The 20392-nt window shown below is 33.8% G+C and overlaps 1 protein-coding gene across 1 annotated transcript in view; it reads right to left on the bottom strand.

Annotated features, from left to right (window-relative positions):
• The window catches only part of LOC138704578 (eIF-2-alpha kinase GCN2-like), a 72144-nt gene that overhangs the window by 34337 nt on the left and 17415 nt on the right, over positions 1–20392 (bottom strand). Inside the window, exons 8-11 of the mRNA XM_069832623.1 lie at positions 19524–19721; positions 11071–11203; positions 3689–3855; positions 2780–2954 (exon numbers count right to left, since the gene is read on the bottom strand). Of these exons, the coding sequence (XP_069688724.1) occupies positions 2780–2954; positions 3689–3855; positions 11071–11203; positions 19524–19721 (673 nt within the window). The remainder of the gene's footprint in view (positions 1–2779; positions 2955–3688; positions 3856–11070; positions 11204–19523; positions 19722–20392) is intronic.

The raw sequence follows: 20392 nt of genomic DNA, 5'->3' as shown, positions 1-20392 counted from the left end.
GAGGTAAAATAGTCCCCCAATCGGATTTCCGGGTGGAGACTACTTTAATGGTATAGAATCAACTAAACATTTACATATTTGAAAAATATTGGAGTGCAAGAGGTCAAATGACTTTATTGTCAAACGCCTGGCATTAGAAAACAACAACAATAATAAGTACAAATACGAATGTTTTGAAGTATTTTAAGAAATTTTAACATATTGTAGTGTTTTTAAACTGTTGTATTAAGAAAGATTTTTAGATTTATACGGCAAATCAATGTTTTTTAGTATGTAGTGAAAGATACAATTTCAATTACGATTTAGAAAAGAAAACTTCCAAGTTCCAAAACATGCGTGACACAAGTATTGCAACACCACTGACCAAAAACCACATTTTCTAAAACCTAGTCTAAAAAATTTAATATTACATAGTGTTGGGAATGTCTCCACAAACTTATAGGGCCATATTCATAGACATTCTTAGCGTGGGCTTCAAGTGATGATCAGCAAACTAACGTTTTTCGTATTCATAAACCAGTGTTAACGATATGATATATGAATCCTGTACAAGTAACCTGTCGATAGCCGGGGCTAGTTTAGCACGCTTGTAGCGCAGGCTAGCGAAATGTCTAGGAATAGCACCCTTAAGGTACAGTCACACGTCGCTACTTTTGCTGCACAACTTTTGTACTGCAGCTGCAAAAGTTGCGTGTCGTGCTCATACGTAAGCCAAAAGTAGCGTGCTGCACGCTAATTTTCGTGCTGCGCAACCCGAGTGCTGCAAAAGTTGCAACTGGAGATTGCGAGTCTGTTCACACACAAGGTGCTACTTTTGCAGCCGCATTCATGCTGCAGGTTTCCATCTCCGTGTTGTGGTTATGTTCGCATTATTAATAAACTCATGCGAAAGCTTACTTATCTATTATTTGCTTTTCTGTCGTAACTAGTATTCAGAAATTGGCATTATTTTTACTATAAAGCTTTTAAAAACGCCTATATACTTAAATGATAACCAACAGAATATTCACGTAATCAATGTTGGCAACCCTCCTGTTTGAAACTACGCTACAGAAAATTAAAAAAGTGAATTATATCGTCAGTAAATATGCTCAGACTGTGTTGTGCATTTAATAACTGTTACAAATAATTTATTTTCATCACATCTAACAAAAAATACAACCAAACAATAAAAGTATCATTGGCACATTTGGGTGGCAACACTGGTCACAACCGCAGCCAAAGTTTCAACGAAACCGATATCAAAATTGCTGCGACTGCAACCCTGAGAACCCTGTTCACATGTCGCTACTTTTAAGCTGCACGCAGCATGGAAAAGTAGCGAGCAGCAGGTTCGGCAGCCGCTACTTTTCTGGTTGCACTCTTGTTCACACATCGCAGTACGAGAGTTGCGCAGTTTTTTGTACTGCATCACTGCAAAAGTAGCGACGTGTGACCGTACCTTTAGGGTCCAAATGTTAGTCTAAATGGATTTCAATTAAGAAGAGCCACAGAGTAGTTCAAGAAAAAAGATTGAGGAGAGACTTGGACTAGAAAATAATTGTAAAAATTCTTCTTCTTCAGGATTTAGAATAATTGATTTATCAATTCTTTCGTGTGCTATAAACAGTGCCTGTTCTTGTTGGTCACAAGAGGTAAAAAAATAATCATGTGGCATGCATATTCAAACTTTATGACTTGTTATTCATAATACCCAATTTTCAATAAAGAAGGAACATTTTCTCAGAAACTATTTCAGATAAAGTAATGAAATTTTGCACTCTCCTTTATTATTGCATAATGCAAATTTACCTGCAGAAAATTTGTTTTTAGGTGAATATTTAAAAAACTTTACTTTGGCAAAGTATTGATATTTTTTTAAACACTATTAAATTTTTTAAATTTATTTTGAAAAAAAAAAAAAAAAACAAAAACAAAAAAAAAAAAACAACTGAAGTTTTAAAATTCTATCTGCAGAGATTTGTTACATATAATGTAGAGCAAATGTGTACAAAATTTCAGAACCATATCTTTAATAGACCATGAGAAAATGTTCCTTATATTTTGTGGTATCTGGTTAGGTTATGTAGGATCGTAATCAGGCTTCGTTACATGGTAAGGTATTGTAATTAAGTATAATAGATTCAGTCATTGTAAATACCTGTACCAAATTTCAGATGGATAGCTAAAAATTTGTGGGATCAGTGATTAATTACATCTCCCCTTAAAAGCAAAATACGAAAGGATGACTACTGAAGTTTTACAAAGTGATGGCTGTTCCTACACTGTTATATGGGTGTGAAAGCTGGACACTAAAAAAATGTATTGTAAACGAATCCAGGCAGAGAAAATGAAGTATTTGCGTTCAGGGGCAGAGTATAGGCTTTGGCTAATGGGCAGGAAGAGAAATGAAGTTATCAGGAAGGAACTAAATATTTTCTCATGAAATGATGAAAACTTAAAGAGTACAGAAGTAAACGGAAGGAACATTTAAATAAACAGGACGACAGTATCGTCAGAAAAGCATTACAATATGTAACAAAAAGACAGAGAAGCCTGAAACGCCCAAAATCAAGATGTTGCCAACAATCCTTTAAAGTTGTAACAGGCAGAAGTGACTAATAGCTGTATAAAGATGATGATATTCATCAAACTGTCATGAGAGATGACTTTATGTTTTTCCTTGCTATCTCAAATAGTGTTGTTCTTTTCATAACAAAATAATAGCTCTTCAGAGGAACTTTTTGATCATACTGTATAAACAAAGGGTATTCACAAGATTTGTTGCAACTGCAAGTACCTGTCTGAAACAAGAGCCCACGACATATTTATAAGCTGTGCTCTTTGGGTTGCAGAGTGTGTGACGAACTGTTTCCTGCAGCTTTGCTTCTTCCTGCTTCGAAGGAGGAACATAACCTGAATTGAGCAGTCCCAAAGATGATGGCCGTTTTGTTGGATCATGATTTAGCAGCAACCTTGGAACAGAAAAGTATGCCGAAATCACACTCTATAGACTAAATAATCAGAGATGTAAGTAAATAATAATATTATGAATTCTATAAATATTTGATAAGAGACAATGTATACAAAATAATTCTACAGAATTTTCAAATGTCGGTTCTAGATATTTCATGATCTGCTTACTTCTCTAATTATCTTAACTTTTTCACCTAGTGATTTCTTAAATGTACCATAATATCACTTCTCTTCAAGAGTCCAAGTTTCACAACCATACAGAACAACCAATAATACAGTAGCGTGCAAATTAATCCGAACATGACATATTTTTACATTTTCTGTCATTGTTGGCCTCACAGCTGCTCATACCGCTTTAATTGACATCTGTAGTACGTGTAATTCCATTGTTGAAGGTCTGTCATTATTTTTTTATAATATGTAACATTTTGCCTGTCGTTTTGTACTTATAAGCATTTCAATTGTGTTGAAGACTTAATACTGCAATCCTGTGTACATTCTGTCGTCTTCACAAATGGATACAACTCCACGAAAATGGTCTAAAATTATAACATTAGCAGAGCATTCTTCTATGACACCAATTTCAATCTTTCTACTGTTCTTCTGAAAAGTATAAAATTTTTACTTAAGATCTTTTTCCTCCTACAAAACTAGTCCTTTGTTTACAAAAATTTAATACAATCTCTTGCATGAAATTCAATGAAGCAACAACTTAGTAATATATGGTACATACTTTATTATATGATACTGCTGAGGATTTTTCTCCAAGTTGAAGTCAGAAGGCAAAATGATCTGACGGTCACGAAGATCTTTCAAAATCTTGATTCGTTCCGTCCCTGTTGAAGGTGGTGGGTAACACATCTCGAAAAAAATTACACCTAAGCTGTACATATCAACTTTCTGTAAACAGAAGAAAGGCATAATATTGTGTTACAAACTTATCACTTACACCACTTCGGGGATTAGACAAGTGAGTCCAATATTACTTTAATAATCAATAAAAATACTGAGGCATTAAAACATATGAATGTCTACTACACAGTCAACACCATTTATTGTAATCATGGTATCAATCAGTTTATGCTATCATTTCTATGAATTCCCGTATGGGCTAATACTAAAACACTGAAAAAATTCCATTTACTGTGATCATAGATTCGGTTAATGTTATCATAATTGTACACTGCATAGCTATTGCATTGCCAACAACGAGCCCCTCAACAGCCCAACAATGTTGAGAGAGGGTAATGTTCGACTTCAAAGAAGGAAGTCCAGTCAGCATAGGTAGCAGCCCTCCCACACTTTCTCTTTCAGACGACAAAAGATGTTTCATCCCTTGTGTTAGTACAGTAATTTAGTTTCTGCTTTTGCATTGTGAAGTTTTCAACATCAGTGAATGCTGAAATGCGGCAGGCATTAGATGTTTTGCGACATGGTATTCAATACAGGTCAGTGGACTTTCAAAAACATTATGAGTATGAAAGATTCATTAATGAACTCCTGCAGGAAGACAAAAAAACCAAACAATGAATATTTATTTTAAGTAATTGAAAGAATTAACTGTCAGTGATACTGTGTTATAACTTAGTTACTGTGTTATAACTTAAATATACTTGTGATTATAGTGTAATTATAGGCTATGAATATGTAGTAATACAGCAATTTTCAATTTTAATTTTTCGGGTACTGTTATCAATCAGTTAATATTATCAGGTTATCTGGATCCGAGAGTGATCATAATAAGCAATGTTCACTGTATACGAAGAAAAATATAAATTATATTGCTGCTCGCCTATAACGAAAATAATTTAAAAGCGTGCTGTGTAAAAATTCAAATGTATATCATGTGTACTGGTATATCATAAAAAAAAGGTCAAAGGATCCTGTAATTGTGTGAAACGTTTATGTTTTCGGTTGAACATTGTTGTGATATTTAGATTTTTATGGAATTGTTTTTTATTCATAGCCATTGTTAATATGATTGAGAGTGAACTAAATTTAATGCAATTTACTATACAGGGATTTCCATAAGCAAGGAATAATGAAATAAAACTAACATTAACTCATTTTTTAAAAACTGCTCGGACACGTCAAATTTAATATTTTGAAAGGAAAATTTTACAAAAAAGAAACAAAATTTACAGTCATTATTGTACAGGATGTGACATCATCAACAATATTTTTAAATGGCAACATATTTTTGCATTGGTATCTTAGTTATTTATTTATTTTCATTTCTTTCATACAAAATGTTTGGTTGCTATGGGAACAGTTTCATTATTGGCTTGTTTAACATTTATTTTGTGTGAGGAAAACTTTTATCTGTGACATCAGTCTAAAATAATAGTTATTTATGGTACTTGTGAAGTAAGTGCATCTTTATTGCGCAAGTGGAAAGATTTAAGCACGAGGCTGATGCCTCATGCTTAAATTACACGAGCGCAATAAAGATCACGCTCACAAGTACCATACGTAATTTTATCCATGACCATAACGAAAAATTATGTTTCATAAAAGAATATATGTTGAAAATAAGTCCTCATATCATCACATATCATGGCATGAATTTTAGAATCAATACATGTACTAGGTAGGTCATGATGTAGGAGACCATGATTAGTGAAGAATGGTATCTAAGGCGTTGGATAAATAACAAATTATAATTAATTATATAATTTTAATATATATTTTTTATTTTAAACGTGTATTTTCGTCTTTTTTAAGTTTCAGGGATTATTTAGAAGTGTTCACGGGACTAATGTGATTAAAATAATTTCACATTTTACTTCTGTAAACTTATGAGGAATATTAAAAAGTAGTTAATCATCGTGTCTGTTTAGCTCAGTTGACTAACACGTGTTGCTATAAAATCTTATAAACCCAACTTCGCAAACTTTGCAGGTTCAAGTCTCCTCGCCTCCCAAAAGGTAAGTTATTACAAATTTAAAAAAAAAAATACATATTAGATATGGATGCAATGCACAAATTACGATGTAGTAGATAAAGAAAAGAGAAACAGATTGAGTGTATGTATATTTAAGAAATGGTAATAAAGAAGTAGAGGTAGTGACATCTAGTAACTAATATATTAACTTCTTGAGTAATAGTTCAATGGAAAAGTATGTGTGTGTGCCCGGGTACTAGAAAAATACTAATGAACTGTGAGATAAAGTTCAAACTGTGAGGTAAAGTCTTTATCTCACTAGTGGAATAAAGTAATGTTGAATAAAAGCCTACTTTACAAACCCACAAGTATTCAGTAAAGGCATGCTTTTCGTTATTGCATTGTATTTACTAGCTGAAAGTACCCGGCGTTGCCCGGGTTTTCCTTTCTGCTTCTGTTTTCAAATGAACTGGTTGTTAAATTTTCGGAAATTTCGGAAACCCAACTATAGACAACCAAAACGAATTGTTTTACTAAACTTTCCTCGCACATAAAGATGAATCTTTACTTAACTTCACTTACATGAATTAATACTCCTTAGCCAAATGCCTGCTAGGTTTAACTAAATTTAAAACAATTGTAGATCAGGCACAGAAAAGAAAATATTTCATCATATGCCTGACGTTCAACTTTGTTTTAAATTTATATATTTATTTGTTTTGTTTATTTATCTCTGCCGGTCAGTTACCGCTAAATTTCAAGTGCTTTATCTTAGTTGTGGCTGTCAGCGTATTAAACAGCATTAATTTTTCTGCTGTCTCCTTTCCTCCCCGCCACAAATTTGACGTTGTACAGAGGCAGAGAAAAAATAATTATAAGATCTGTACATTTAGCTGAAGCTATGCTGACATACATTTCACGTAATTTCATGTATATGTGTGCTTTCACTTGAACTTCAGACACAGCTGATGGTAATTAGAGAATTCTCTTGTTCCCAGTCTGAAAAGTTGGGGTGTCATCGTGAGCCTAAATTTATCTATTGGTCGTACCAAAGAATCAACATATACGTATAATTCAATTTATATTGGAATATTTTTTATCCCTTGACAGCTGTATGCCCGCTTATATCATACCCGGTCTTTTTTTAAATATTTATTTATTTTATTGGGTTATTTTATGACGCTGTATCAACATCTAGGTTATTTAGCGTCTGAATGATATGAAGGTGATAATGCCGGTGAAATGAGTCCGGGATCCAGCACCGAAAGTTACCCAGCATTTGCTCGTATTGGGTTGTGGGAAAACCCCGGAAAAACCTCAACCAGGTAACTTGCCCCAACCAGGATTCGAACCCAGGCCACCTGGTTTTGCAGCCAGATGCGTTGACCGTTACTCCACAGGTGTGGACATTTTAAATATTACATGAGATATTATATCTAACAAATTCAGAACATATTAAATATATTACTTTTTATTTTATATACAGAATGCAGATAGAGTATAATTTTGCAAGAAGTCATTGTTCAGCATAAATAATAATATTCTGAAAGACATCCTAAGTTATAGAAAATTAAGTGACCGTTCTTTCCACAACACTTGACATACTACACTGGCAACCTGATTACACAGATTAAAATTCGCAATAACACATTATTGGAAATGGGCAATAATATTTTGAAGGATATACATTTTATAATTAAGTAGTATATCGAAATGATAGCCGTCCAAATCTTGGATTTAAAATATCGGCATCCCAATCAATTCAAATGAACATACTACATTAGGAACATGACAAAAGCCTCAATGATATGCATACAATTTGTTTTCCCGTCTTTTGTATAAATGTGTATATATGTTTAGGTGTGCTCACTTGAAAGCAAGTTACGAAATTACTGACAATGTGAAAAACACGGAGATTTAAGTGAATGTCTGCAACTTTGAGCGACTATCCTTGAGCTTTATTTTGCTACAGTCATTACGAATGCTAGTTGCACTGAAATGGCAGTTGCTTAAAATCGAATGGCATGTTACTGGCTATCATAAGAATATGTGGGACAAAAACATCTTTTCCTTTCGTTTTGCTAGTTAATACTGTCACTTCTATTACGTTTGTCATGAGTTTTTTCACACCAATTCCTGTTCCATTGCATAATTCTTGTGGATCAATATTTCGCAATAGTACTATTGGTGATTCAATATTAAGTATTATATTATGTGTTGGCAATTCTTGTGATTTCAAAGAATTTAAGAATTCAGTTTGATAAAACACAGTCTGCTCACTATCTACAACTGTCTCAAGAAACACATAATACGGTTCTGGACTGCATAAGGATACTTACTGCATGAATTGTCTAGATTTTGGCCTTCATGATGTATCTACAATGTTATATCATTTTGCTTTTCCATGGCCTCATGAAAGTCGATGTTGAATACAACAGACAATAATAAAGAACAACTGACTATAGAAGATTGCATTTTAGTATTATACATGAATGATTGATCGTATTTATTTTTATTTTTTACTATTTTAATTAATTTAACGTCCATTTTAACAATTTTAATGTAGCCTATGTTCTTCTCCTGGTTATGAAGGTTAAATGTGCAAACTTTGGTACATATTGGTCAAAGCGTGTAGATTTGTATAGGGAACATACATACATACATATATACATACCCACATTCACTTTTATATATTAGATACTAGCTGAAAGTACCCGGCGTTGCCCGGGTTTTCCTTTCTGCTTCTGTTTTCAAATGAACTGTTTGTTAAAATTTTCGGAAACCCAACTATAGACAACCAAAACGAATTGTTTTACTAAACTTTCCTCGCACATAAAGATGAATCTTTACTTAACTTCACTTACATGAATTAATACTACTTAGCCAAATGCCTGCCAGGTTTAACTAAATTTAAAACAATTGTAGATCAAGCACCGAAAAGAAAATATTTTATCATGTGCCTGACATTCAACTTTGTTTTAAATTTATATATTTATTTGTTTTGTTTATCTATCTCTGCCGGTCAGTTACCGCTAAATTTCAAGTGCTTTATCTTAGTCGTGGCTGTCAGCATATTAAAGACCATTAATTTTTCTGCTGTCTCCTCCCCCCCCCTCCCCGCCACAAATGTGACGTTGTACAGAGGCAGAGAAAAATAATTATAAGATCTGTACATTTAACTGAAGCTGTGCTGACATACATTTCACATAATTTCATGTCTATGTATGCTTTCACTTGAACTTCAGAGACAGTTGATGGTAATTAGAGAATTCTCTTGTTCCCAGTCTGAATTGTTGGGGTGTCATCGTGGGCCTAAATTTATCTATCGGTCGTACCAAAGAATCAATATATACGTATGTAATTCAATTTATATTGGAATATTTTTTACACCTTGACAGCTGTACGCCTGCTTATATCATACCCGGCCTTTTTTTTTAAATATTACTTAAGATATTATATCTAACAAATTCAGAACATATTAAATATATTACTATTTATTTTATATACAGAATGCAGATAGAGTATAATTTTGCAAGAAGTCATTGTTCAGCATAAATAATAATATTCTGAAAGACATCCTATGTTATAGAAAATAAAGTGACCGTTCTTTCCACAACGCTTGACATACTACACTGGCAACCTGATTACACAGATAACACATTATTGGACATGGGCAATAATATTTTGAAAGATATATATTTTAGAATTAAGTAGTATATCGAAATGATAGCCGTCCAAATCTTGGATTTAAAATATCAGCATCCCAATCAATTCAAATGAACAAAAATAGAGAAAATGTAAATTAATGTCTTATTTTCAGTGGGCTTACGTATATTCACATACTACATTAGGAACATGACAAAAGTATCATTGATATGCATACAATTCGTTTTCCCGTCTTTTGTATAAATGTGTATGTTTAGGTGTGCTCACTTGAAAGCAAGTTACGCAATTATTGACAATGTGAAAAACACGGAGATTTAAGTGAATGTCTGCAACTTGAGCGACTATCCTTGAGCTTTATTTTACTACGGTCATTACGAATGCTAGTTACACTGAAATGGCAGTTGCTTAAAATCGAATGGCATGTTACTGGCTATCATAAGAATATGTGGGATAAAAACATCTTTTCCTTTCGTTTTGCCAGTTAATACTGTCACTTCTATTATGTTTGTCATGAGTTTTTTCACACCAATTCTTATTCCATTGCATAATTCTTGTGGATCAATATTTCGCAATACTACAATTGGTGATTCAATATTAAGTATATATTATCTGTTGGCAATTCTTGTGATTTCAAAGAATTTAAGAATTCGTTTGATAAAACACAGTCTGCTCACTATCTACAACTGTCTCGAGAAATACATAATACGGTTCTGGACTGCATAAGGATACTTACTGCATGAATTGTCTACATTTTGGCCTTCATGATGTATCTACAATGTTATTTTATATCGTTTTGCTTTTTCCATGGCCTCATGAAAGTCGATGTTGAATACAACAGACAATAATAAAGAACAATTGACTATAGAAGATTGCATTTTAGTATTATACATGAATGTTTGATCGTATTTATTTCTATTTTTTACCGTTTTAATTAATTTAACGTCCATTTTAACAATTTTAATATAGCCTATGTTCTTCTCCTGGTTATGAAGGTTAAATGTGCAAACTTTGGCATATATTGGTCAAAGCGTGTAGATTTGTATAGGGAACATACATACATACATACATACATACATACATACATACATACATACATACAACACATACATACATACATACATACATACATACATACATACATACATACATACATACATACATACATACATACATACATACATACCCACATTCACTTTTATATATTAGATTAACATTCCATGGTATTCATACATTGCTTTACAGCTAGAATATGGAAGAAGTCAAAAAACTTAATACTATTATAAAGTCTTAATTTATAGCCACAGTCTTAGATATATTTATTAACATTCCATGGTTATGGTCATGGATAAAATATTTTTTAACAGAAACTGAAAGGATTGAAATTGTGATGACGATAGGAGTTGGCGACAGAAGACATACACAAGAAGTATGTATAATTTTTAATGAAACTCATCCAGATCGGCAACCATGTGTAAAATAGAAAAAAAATTCAATGAACATGGACATGTCAGGGATATAAAAAGACCTGGAAGACCTGAATAGTACAGAACTAATTCTTCCATTACCTTATCATAATAGCGGATCCTGAGTTCTGGAGCATCATAGAGATACGTTCCCACATAACTAGATAAAGAATTACCTTCTTCCATATTTCTGTCAACATTCTTCACAATATTTAGTTGGGGTAAAAACGGAACACTGAAATGTAAATAAAAAAACGGTCAATGTACAGTATCCACCATCCACTGAACGAATATTTCACACTTTTATCACTGCCAATGCTGCGCTATAAACCAATTTTCGGCAATCTAATATAAAAGACTGCCTACAGATATTTGGAAAGTTTCAGAGAAAATACACAAATTCAATCTTCTAATACGATTTTTTTGTTTTTATGAATTAAGTAATTTGCTGGGAGACATCATTAGATATAGACCACTCTTACACTAAACCTGGAGTAATTTAAGCTTCTTAATCAGATATGATTCTACTTACTGTTTTTTTATATGCTCACCTGTGTGTGTAATTTCTATTTTATACATATTTCATTGTTATTTTCCATCCAAAGATCATTAAGAACACTGAATATTACTTAATATCTCCTATCTTTCTTCAAATAGTGTTTATATGCCATGTTAATTTTCATTTATTTTCATAAGTTAACAATGATGCTCATTGGGAGCAACATATAAGAAATTATTTTCCTACACAATCCACGCTATATTCACGTTGTTTTGATGGTTTGCTTATTGTTTATTACACGCACATTAATTGTATGTAATTTCTATTCCATACGTTTTTTTTCTATCCCAAGATCATTAAAAATGGTGGATAATATTCATGCTTGTTTTCTGTATTTCTTAAAATATGTGGCATGTTAGTTTTTATTTGTCGTTATTTACGTAAAAATGATGCGCCAAAAAATAATAATAATTTCCTACTCACTCCACATCCCTAGTTTTCAGTGATTTATTAAAGAATGTACCGGTATTTAAAAGACTAGGGCCCGGTTTCTTCAACCTTTGTTAAAATGCATCTAACATAGCATTAATTAACTGTAAGTTAAAAGTATGGATTGCTGTTAAAAATATTGCGTTTCTTCAACTTTACATTTCACATTTTAACATTCTGTTTGTTAACTCTCTGTTAGGATCAGAGATTCTAGAGTTTAACCATAACCTATAACCAAGTATAGGCTCACTTCTGTTTTCTGAACTCTGACAATTGCGATTCTCGCTTGTTTCCGTTGTTTGATTCAGAGAGGATAGAAGTCTTTCTATTCTCTCAGGTTTGATTTCTGCTTTTTCCTCGTCTGTATCACAATAGCGTGGAGTGGCGTATTGGTATTGCTGTTATGAAATGGAAAGCACTGGAACAAAAAGAAATCGTGGGACTAATTTCTCTTCGTTCGAGAGAAGCCTTCTGCTGGAAATTATTTCGCAGTATAAACCAATTAATGAGAATAAGCAACAAACGGATCTAAGTTGAAAGCGAAAAGTGAGGCTTGGCAGAAAATAGCCTATACCTTTGTATGAACTTCTGGTCTGTCAAATCACAGAAATCAACCCCTCTGTTTATGTATTCACGGATATCATTTTCTAAATAATCCAGATATATAAGTTCAGCATCTAACGCACCAGCCATATTGGATACTTCTATGCTAACAGAGAGTTAAATGATTTAACTGCATGAAATTGGGCAGTTAAATTAACATAGGTTTTAACAGCCTGTTAGTACCAACAGTAGTTGAAGAAATGCTTCAACTGTTAAGTTCACAGTTAAAATGGAATAACATACTGTAATAATTTAACAAAGGTTGAAGAAACCGGGCCTAGGGCTAGTTCCACCAACAAATGTTAAACAGTTAACATGTGTTAAAGTGGTTTAACAGACAATTTAACATTTGAAACTTTTCATCAAGCTTCGTTAGGTCTAACATACGTTAAATCTCCATTCATGAGCTGTTAAACTGTTTAACGTTTAAGTTGAAAATGGCGCCCAATCGTCTGAATGCACATCTGCTATATCTGGATTGTCTTAATGCTGTAGAAGCTGAAGGTGAGAGAGTGATTACTAGAAAGAATGATTTTGAAAGTATGTCAAATGAAAAGTTTCTGGAAAGATACAGATTATCAAAAACTGTTGTAGAAAAAGTGCTCCATGAAATTGAACATAGCTTAGATCATTTAACAAAGAGGAACTTTCCACTCTCTCCTATGCAACAATTTCTGATTGCTTTGCGATTTTATGCGACAAGATCCTTTCAATTAATTGTGGGAGACACTGCCGAAGTATCAAAAGCAACAGTATGCAGAATAGTTCATAGGGTCTCTTCTGCTATAGCAACACTGAGACCACGATATCTGCATATCTGCAGCCAAACTTTCTCCTTCTCCTTAACGGTAACGCCATCAGTTTTTTTTTTCTACTACGTTTCTATGTTTGTGTATTATATCTACAAGAATTTGCTTTTCGTTTTCCGTGAAATTGCTGCCACGAACACGTTTATTACACTTTTCAATCTCCATCATACTGCAAACTTTTAAAACTGAACTTCCACACAAAGAAAGCAGACGTATTTTGAATTTCCTTCGATGAAACCGGAAGAGGAAAACAAAACACCAATGCCATGCGTGAAATAGGCAACATTCAGAAACTGGAAAGATGATCACTGCCTTCTAGATTCACACAAATTCTTATATTTAACTACGCGATAACTAACAAATCTTTAACAGCCTTTCGTGAAAAGTAAAATTTGTAACAAATTGTTAAAATTCTAATCATTCGTTACTTAACTTATAGTTAAGTAATTTTTAACATGTGTTGGTGAAACCGGCCCTAATAATTTAGAAACATGTTACATAACTTATCCTTGTGCCAAAAGAGAAAGCTTCCTGGACCAAATTATATTAAAGAATGTACCGGTATTTAAAAGACTAATAATTTAGAAACACGTTACATAAATCATCCTTGTGCCAAAAGAGAATGCTCCCTGGACCAAATTATATTAAAGAATGTACCAGTATTTAAAAGACTAATTTAGAAACATGTTACATAAATCATCCTTGTGCCAAAAGAAAATGCTCCCTGGACCAAATTGTCGTATTTTGCAGTGGTCGTCAGTACTCGCTGAAATAGGTAATAATCTAATAATATAATATAATTATGTTGTACGTAGCAAGATCGATTATTCAATTGATAGGATATTTTATGAGGTTGTCATGACAGAGATATCTATTGTCAATTGCTTTTATTTGTCAGAAGGCCTTGACTGACGGGTATATAAGGACTGGAGCTCTTAAGGGTGGAGGTCGGGGTTTGGGATGGCCCACAAGCAACAAGTTATACTAAATATGTTTAGGATTAGTGTAAAACTGGCCTATGTCTCCTATAGTGGGCGGGACATAAGTAACATTCACCTAAAAAACAATTTACATATCTAACATTTGTACCCAATTCTGTCAATTTATACTAGAAAAAGTTAATGATAAAAAAGACATATAGAGAAAAAAAGATGAAAATGAAAAGCGGGGGCTAGAAGAAGATAAAGGAAAGGATACAATATGAGTAAAAGGTGCAGAAAAAAGCGAGTTATCACATGATCAAAATAAAGGCAAAAAAAAAAAAAGCATAATAATGACTCTTCTTGGGGGCAATTTGTTTTCAATATTTAATAATATCAGTAAAAACTATATAGCACAAAGTATACTTCTTCCACTTCTACTAAAAAGTGGAGGTAAACAAAGCACAAGATAGCTAATGTATTCCTCTGCTCTCTATTAGTCTTCACATTATTCGCGTGCTATTGGCATAAGCTGTGCTCACTTGTCAATATAGACAGACCACTGCTTACATAATATACAGGTGCTCAACTTATTATTCGGTCAGACTTTAAATTGAATATATCAAAACTTTAATGAACAATTTGAAGCGAAATAAATACATTATTGCGTATAAAACAAAAATATTTGTACAACATACAAATTAAACAATATAATCAATTTTTCCAAATTGAATCTAACATTACAAAAATCAAACTATTTATTCTTTTATCAACATAAACAAAAATATCACATATGATGAAAGAGTGATGGAACGGAGAAAAATTCTCTCTGGCGCCGGGATTTGAACCCGGGTTTTCAGCTCTACGTGCTGATGCTTTATCCACTAAGCCATGCCGGATACAACCCCGACGCCGGTTAGAATCGTCTCAGATTAAGCTCCATCTCTTGGGTTCCCTCTAGTGGCCGCCCTCTGCACTACGTCATAGATGTCTATGAACGCAGGACCGAAGTCCATACATGTGTTGAGGTGCACTCGAGTGAGTGACTGGTTGGCCGGGATCCGACGGTATAGGCGCCATCTTAAATCACAAAGTGATTTATTACGCATATCATATATATTTTGATGTACCGAAGTACATATGATATTTCCATACAGATATTCTGCGTCATCATATGATGAAAGAGTGATGGAACGGAGAAAAATTCTCTATGACGTAGTGCAGAGGGCGGCCACTAGAGGGAACCCAAGAGATGGAGCTTAATCTGAGACGATTCTAACCGGCGTCGGGGTTGTATCCGGCGTGGCTTAGTGGATAAAGCATCAGCACGTAGAGCTGAAAACCCAGGTTCAAATCCCGGCGCCGGAGAGAATTTTTCTCCATTCCATCACTCTTTCATCATATGATGACGCAGAATATCTGCATGGAAATATCATATGTACTTCGGTACATCAAAATATAAAAAATATCACAGTCAACTTAATATTCGGCCAAAAGTTATAAAATCAAAAATATACTTCTTCATAACAACTGCAACAGGAAATTAATACCTTGTTGGGTACCTGTTCTGCTGGATAACATGCTGCAACCATCTGGGCATACTGGCTACGATCCTGCTTGTATATATTCCAACAATGCGGCCCCATTCCTCTTTCAGTCGTCTCTAACTCTTCTTTTGAAGAAACTGGCACTTTTCTCAGTCTTCTGTTCAGCTCATTCCATAGATTTTCTATAGAGTTGCAGTCGGGAGACTGGGGAGGCGTATCGATAACTTTTGGACAGTTATACAATAACCAATTTCGCACAATATAAGACTTATGTTTGGGGTCGTTGTCTTGGTAAAATTTACAAGTATTACGTATTCCCAACTTTTCAGCACTCTTGTGTAAATTTTGTTTCAGGATTTGAAGATACTGTTCCTTGTTCATGTTACCGTCAATGAAGACGAGCTCCCCTACTCCAGCAGCTGACATGCAGCCCCAAACCATAACCTTTCCACCACCATGCTTCACAGTTGGCTGCAAGTTATCAATTTTCATGTCTTCTTTCACCCTATGCCACACCATCACCCGACCAGCCTGACCAAAAACGCTAAATGGACTTTCGTCCACGAAAATGACGTCATTCCACCATGCTTCATCCTTGTCAATATTGTTGTTTGCAAACTCAAGCCTTTTCTTTCTGTTAACTTCAGATACCAGAAGTTTTTTCCTAGCCACTCTTCCTTAAAATTTTTCTAATTGTTTCATGGTGCACAGTCTTTGAAGATTCTTTTGCTAGTTGGGGAGCACTTATTCGAGAGTTCTTATTAACTTTCCTGATGATCGAACGTGCATCTCTATCTGTTAACTTCCTTGGTTGCCCTCTCTGCGGCACATATTCAATCCTGTCTTCATTCTCATACCTTCTGATTATGTCCCTGGCTGAACTCCTTCTCATATTCAACATTTCAGCGATCTCTCTATGTGTACGTCCCTTCGCATGGTGAAAAATAACAAGCTGTCGTTTTTCAAAACTAGTGTTCTTACCTTTGTGCCCCATTATTACAATGATCTCGCAAAATGGGACTACAGGTCTGCAAGTGTTAACAGCAAGAAGACAACTGAAGCATACCACTCCCTTCCTTCACCGTGCAGTGCTTGCAGACGACATAGTAAACACAGAGAAAAGGGACCGTATCACACTGACCGAATATTAAAGTGTACACAATTTTTTGCTTCCCATATTCAAAAGGAAAAATTATATGTTATATATTAATTCTGAATCAATAAGTGGTTGCTCAATATTCTTCTATCGTGTGCTTCAATTAATTAATAATACTTTTTTAAGTTTTTTGCATTTACTAACTGACTCAAGTTCGAAAATAATGAAATTTAAAGCCTGACCGAATATTAAGGTGAGTACTTGTATACAAGCTGGCATTTAGCACACAAAATACAGTTCTCAACTGGTTCCCACTTAATGCCAATTTTGTTTAATATAATTCTCTTTTCATTACATGTTCCAGATTTTCCTTGGTGAAGTTTCTCATAGAAAGCCATTCTTTGTGACACACAAATTTCCACCTACCATATTTGGCTATTAAAATTTGCGTAATAAATTTCAGAATAACAAAACCTGTGTTTTCATGGCAACTGAAAACAAATCAGAACAGGAGAGCATTTACTGTTTGAAAATATTAAAATCCGATTTCAACTATGAATCATACAGCATTAAATTATTTAAAAAATTAATATCATGGGAATTACATTCGCTAATTATGTTATTTCTCTGATAGTCAATGAGAGAGTTTCGTACATATTACATTTGTTTACCTCCACATTCCCCTGCCTGCATTCCACCATTCCTCCATTAATCATCCTCAAGCAGTGCTATGGTCCACTGAGATCAATGTTAACAGCAGTAAAAAATCTATAGCTTCAGTGCATCACTCATAGATGAGGACATTTGGGTGAATAACCTAAAGTTAAGTATTCGCCATTGGATAAAAAGATTATACTATTTAACAACTACACCTTCACAAAATATGCAGGTATCACAAGAATATAACATTTTAACATCCATCACAAGTCTTGCTTACACACATTTTCACAACAGTGAACAGAAAGAGACTTTGAAGGTTTGTGGTTGAGAACTCTTGTACTGCCAGGACATTGATTTCTGTTCCGAATTTAGAGTCTTTCGTTATAGTTCAGCCCTGAAGAAATGAAGATATCACAAGGGCATTGCTTTGGTGGAAGAAGAATACACTTTTAATTTTATGACAGAAGTTGTAAGCAAAGCTTTTTATATCAAGGGTTCAAATTTAATCCACAGTTCATTTGTGAATAATTACAAACACAAAAAATTCAAATCCTGTTCATTTTTTTAAATGGTCTCCAGTTTATCGATAAACTTCTACCAGTTACCAGGCAGTTACTTTATTCCTTTTTAAAAGAACATCTCTGACTGAATTGTGTAGTCATTACTGTATTTTTTCATCACCAAGTCATTCATTGCAAACAGAATGTAATTTTATTATTGTGGTACCGGTACTACTAACATTCTTCCTGTAACAATAATGGTCAATAGTATAAACTTATTTTTCTCAACCACACAAGCATTTTGTTTTCTTCGCCAGTCAGTATAGATGCTAGTTTATAAGACATTGTTTTAATGAGAGGACTATTGTTGCTTGCAAGAAATCAAAAACTAATAAGAGTTAAGTTTATGTCCTTTAAAGTAGTCTACAATTTAAACATCTCCTGAATTTATTAATCACAGAAAATTCCATAAAATTTTTATAAAAGTAAAGACAACAAAGTTTTAAACTACTACACAAAAGCATGACAAAAAACGAACATTTAAACAGAATGATTCTAACAGAACTGAATCCAATATCTTACCTCACAAACAAATTAAGAAAAATGGCAAAATTCGCAGAAGACTTACCTTGGTTAATATAAAACACATGCATATCATATCAGGTGCCGGATGTGACCAATGTTCACTAGGTACATTCCAATGAAGCACTTGATGTTTTCTTTTATGTGTGCCAACATCACATCACCAATGTTCCTTATTTCCCTAAGGATGTTGCCCTTTAGCTGTTCCAGGGTTTGGAGCCTGTCTTGGCAAACCCTGTCTCTAACATAGCTCCACAAGAAGAAATCAGGGCTGGTAAGATTGGGAGAACGTGATGGCCAAAGACCGGCAAAGATGATTCAGTTGTAAAAATAAATAGTTATTGTTTTCATTTGACTCTTCGGATGTATGGCAGGCCGTCTCATGTTGCTGAAAATATTCTTTTGTTAGTTCTACGTCATCAAACTGCTCCACAAATTCTGTGAATATCTTCTTGTATGCATTAGTGTCAGCCATTTGCCTGATAATCCTTAAACCAGTTTATGATGCACCATACTCGCACTGTTTCCTGGGATAATCGACGTAAAAACTTCTTAGGTGAACTTTCCACACACGTTCTTCAATGCAATGTACCATCTTTATTGTCTTTGATTTTTCAATTTCTGGCGGAATGCTACTGTCATCTGTTAATAATGTATTTATGATGGCATTAGGTGCACTTAATTTTAAAAGTGAATTGAAATGATTCAGTGTTATAGTTTCCATTTTGTAACTAATTTATTGGGTTCAGTTCTATAAGAATCATTTTGTATTTAACAGCTGCTTATACCAGGTCCAGTATGTCTTTCTTTACTTTTAAAATATTAAAGAAATACACAAATGAGTGCTTACCTTGATACGTTTATATTCCTAGCAAATCCAAAATCACCAATCTTCACACAATCATTAGAATCTAAGAAAATGTTCATTGGTTTCAAGTCTCTATGAACATAGCCTTGCTCATGGATGTATGCCAAACCTGCAATCATCTCCCTAAACAATTTCCACACTCGTTTTTCGTTTTTATACAATCCATCACCTATTGCAACCCTGTAAAGATGAATTCTAAATTATTACTTCAAGATCTTTCTTGGCATAAAACAGTACTTGAATTTTTTTTAATTTCTTTTCTAATACATTACAAAATTGAGAGTAACAAATAAAGGAAATATCCAAGAGAGTATGCTACACCATTCAGAACCTTCCTATTACCACTATTTGACTACTGCAACATAATATTTACAGTCTTAACAGCTGAACTTTCCAACAAGTTCCAGTGCATGCATAATGTTTATGTTAAATTCATCAGCAATGCTCCCAAATTCGACCATATTATACCCTCATTCAAATATTTATCCTGGCTTCATTCCCTGTCTCTTCTGTTTTCACTTCTCCATACTTCTATTCCAAATTATCTATGTACCCAGTTTAACTATTAATCCTCCAATCACAATCTAAACAACAGGTCACAGGAGAGCTAAATCCTAGCAATTCCTCGTCATAGAAGATACCACTACTCATCCTCTTTTAGTGTCTCAGTCCCCTGTCAATGGAATTCTCTGCCTCAGAAGATTAGGGGCTGCCAGACCATAACTACTTTCAGGAACAGGCTAAGAGATTTCTTATTAACACAGTCAAATTGAAGTTAAAATTATAATCATCACTGAGTTTAATAATTTCATTACATTTAGATGTGATTGTATTATTACTGTACATAATTA

Source organism: Periplaneta americana, chromosome 8 (genome assembly GCF_040183065.1).
Source record: "Periplaneta americana isolate PAMFEO1 chromosome 8, P.americana_PAMFEO1_priV1, whole genome shotgun sequence".
Taxonomy (NCBI): Eukaryota; Metazoa; Arthropoda; class Insecta; order Blattodea; family Blattidae; genus Periplaneta; species Periplaneta americana.
This window is presented reverse-complemented; position numbering and strand designations above follow the sequence as displayed.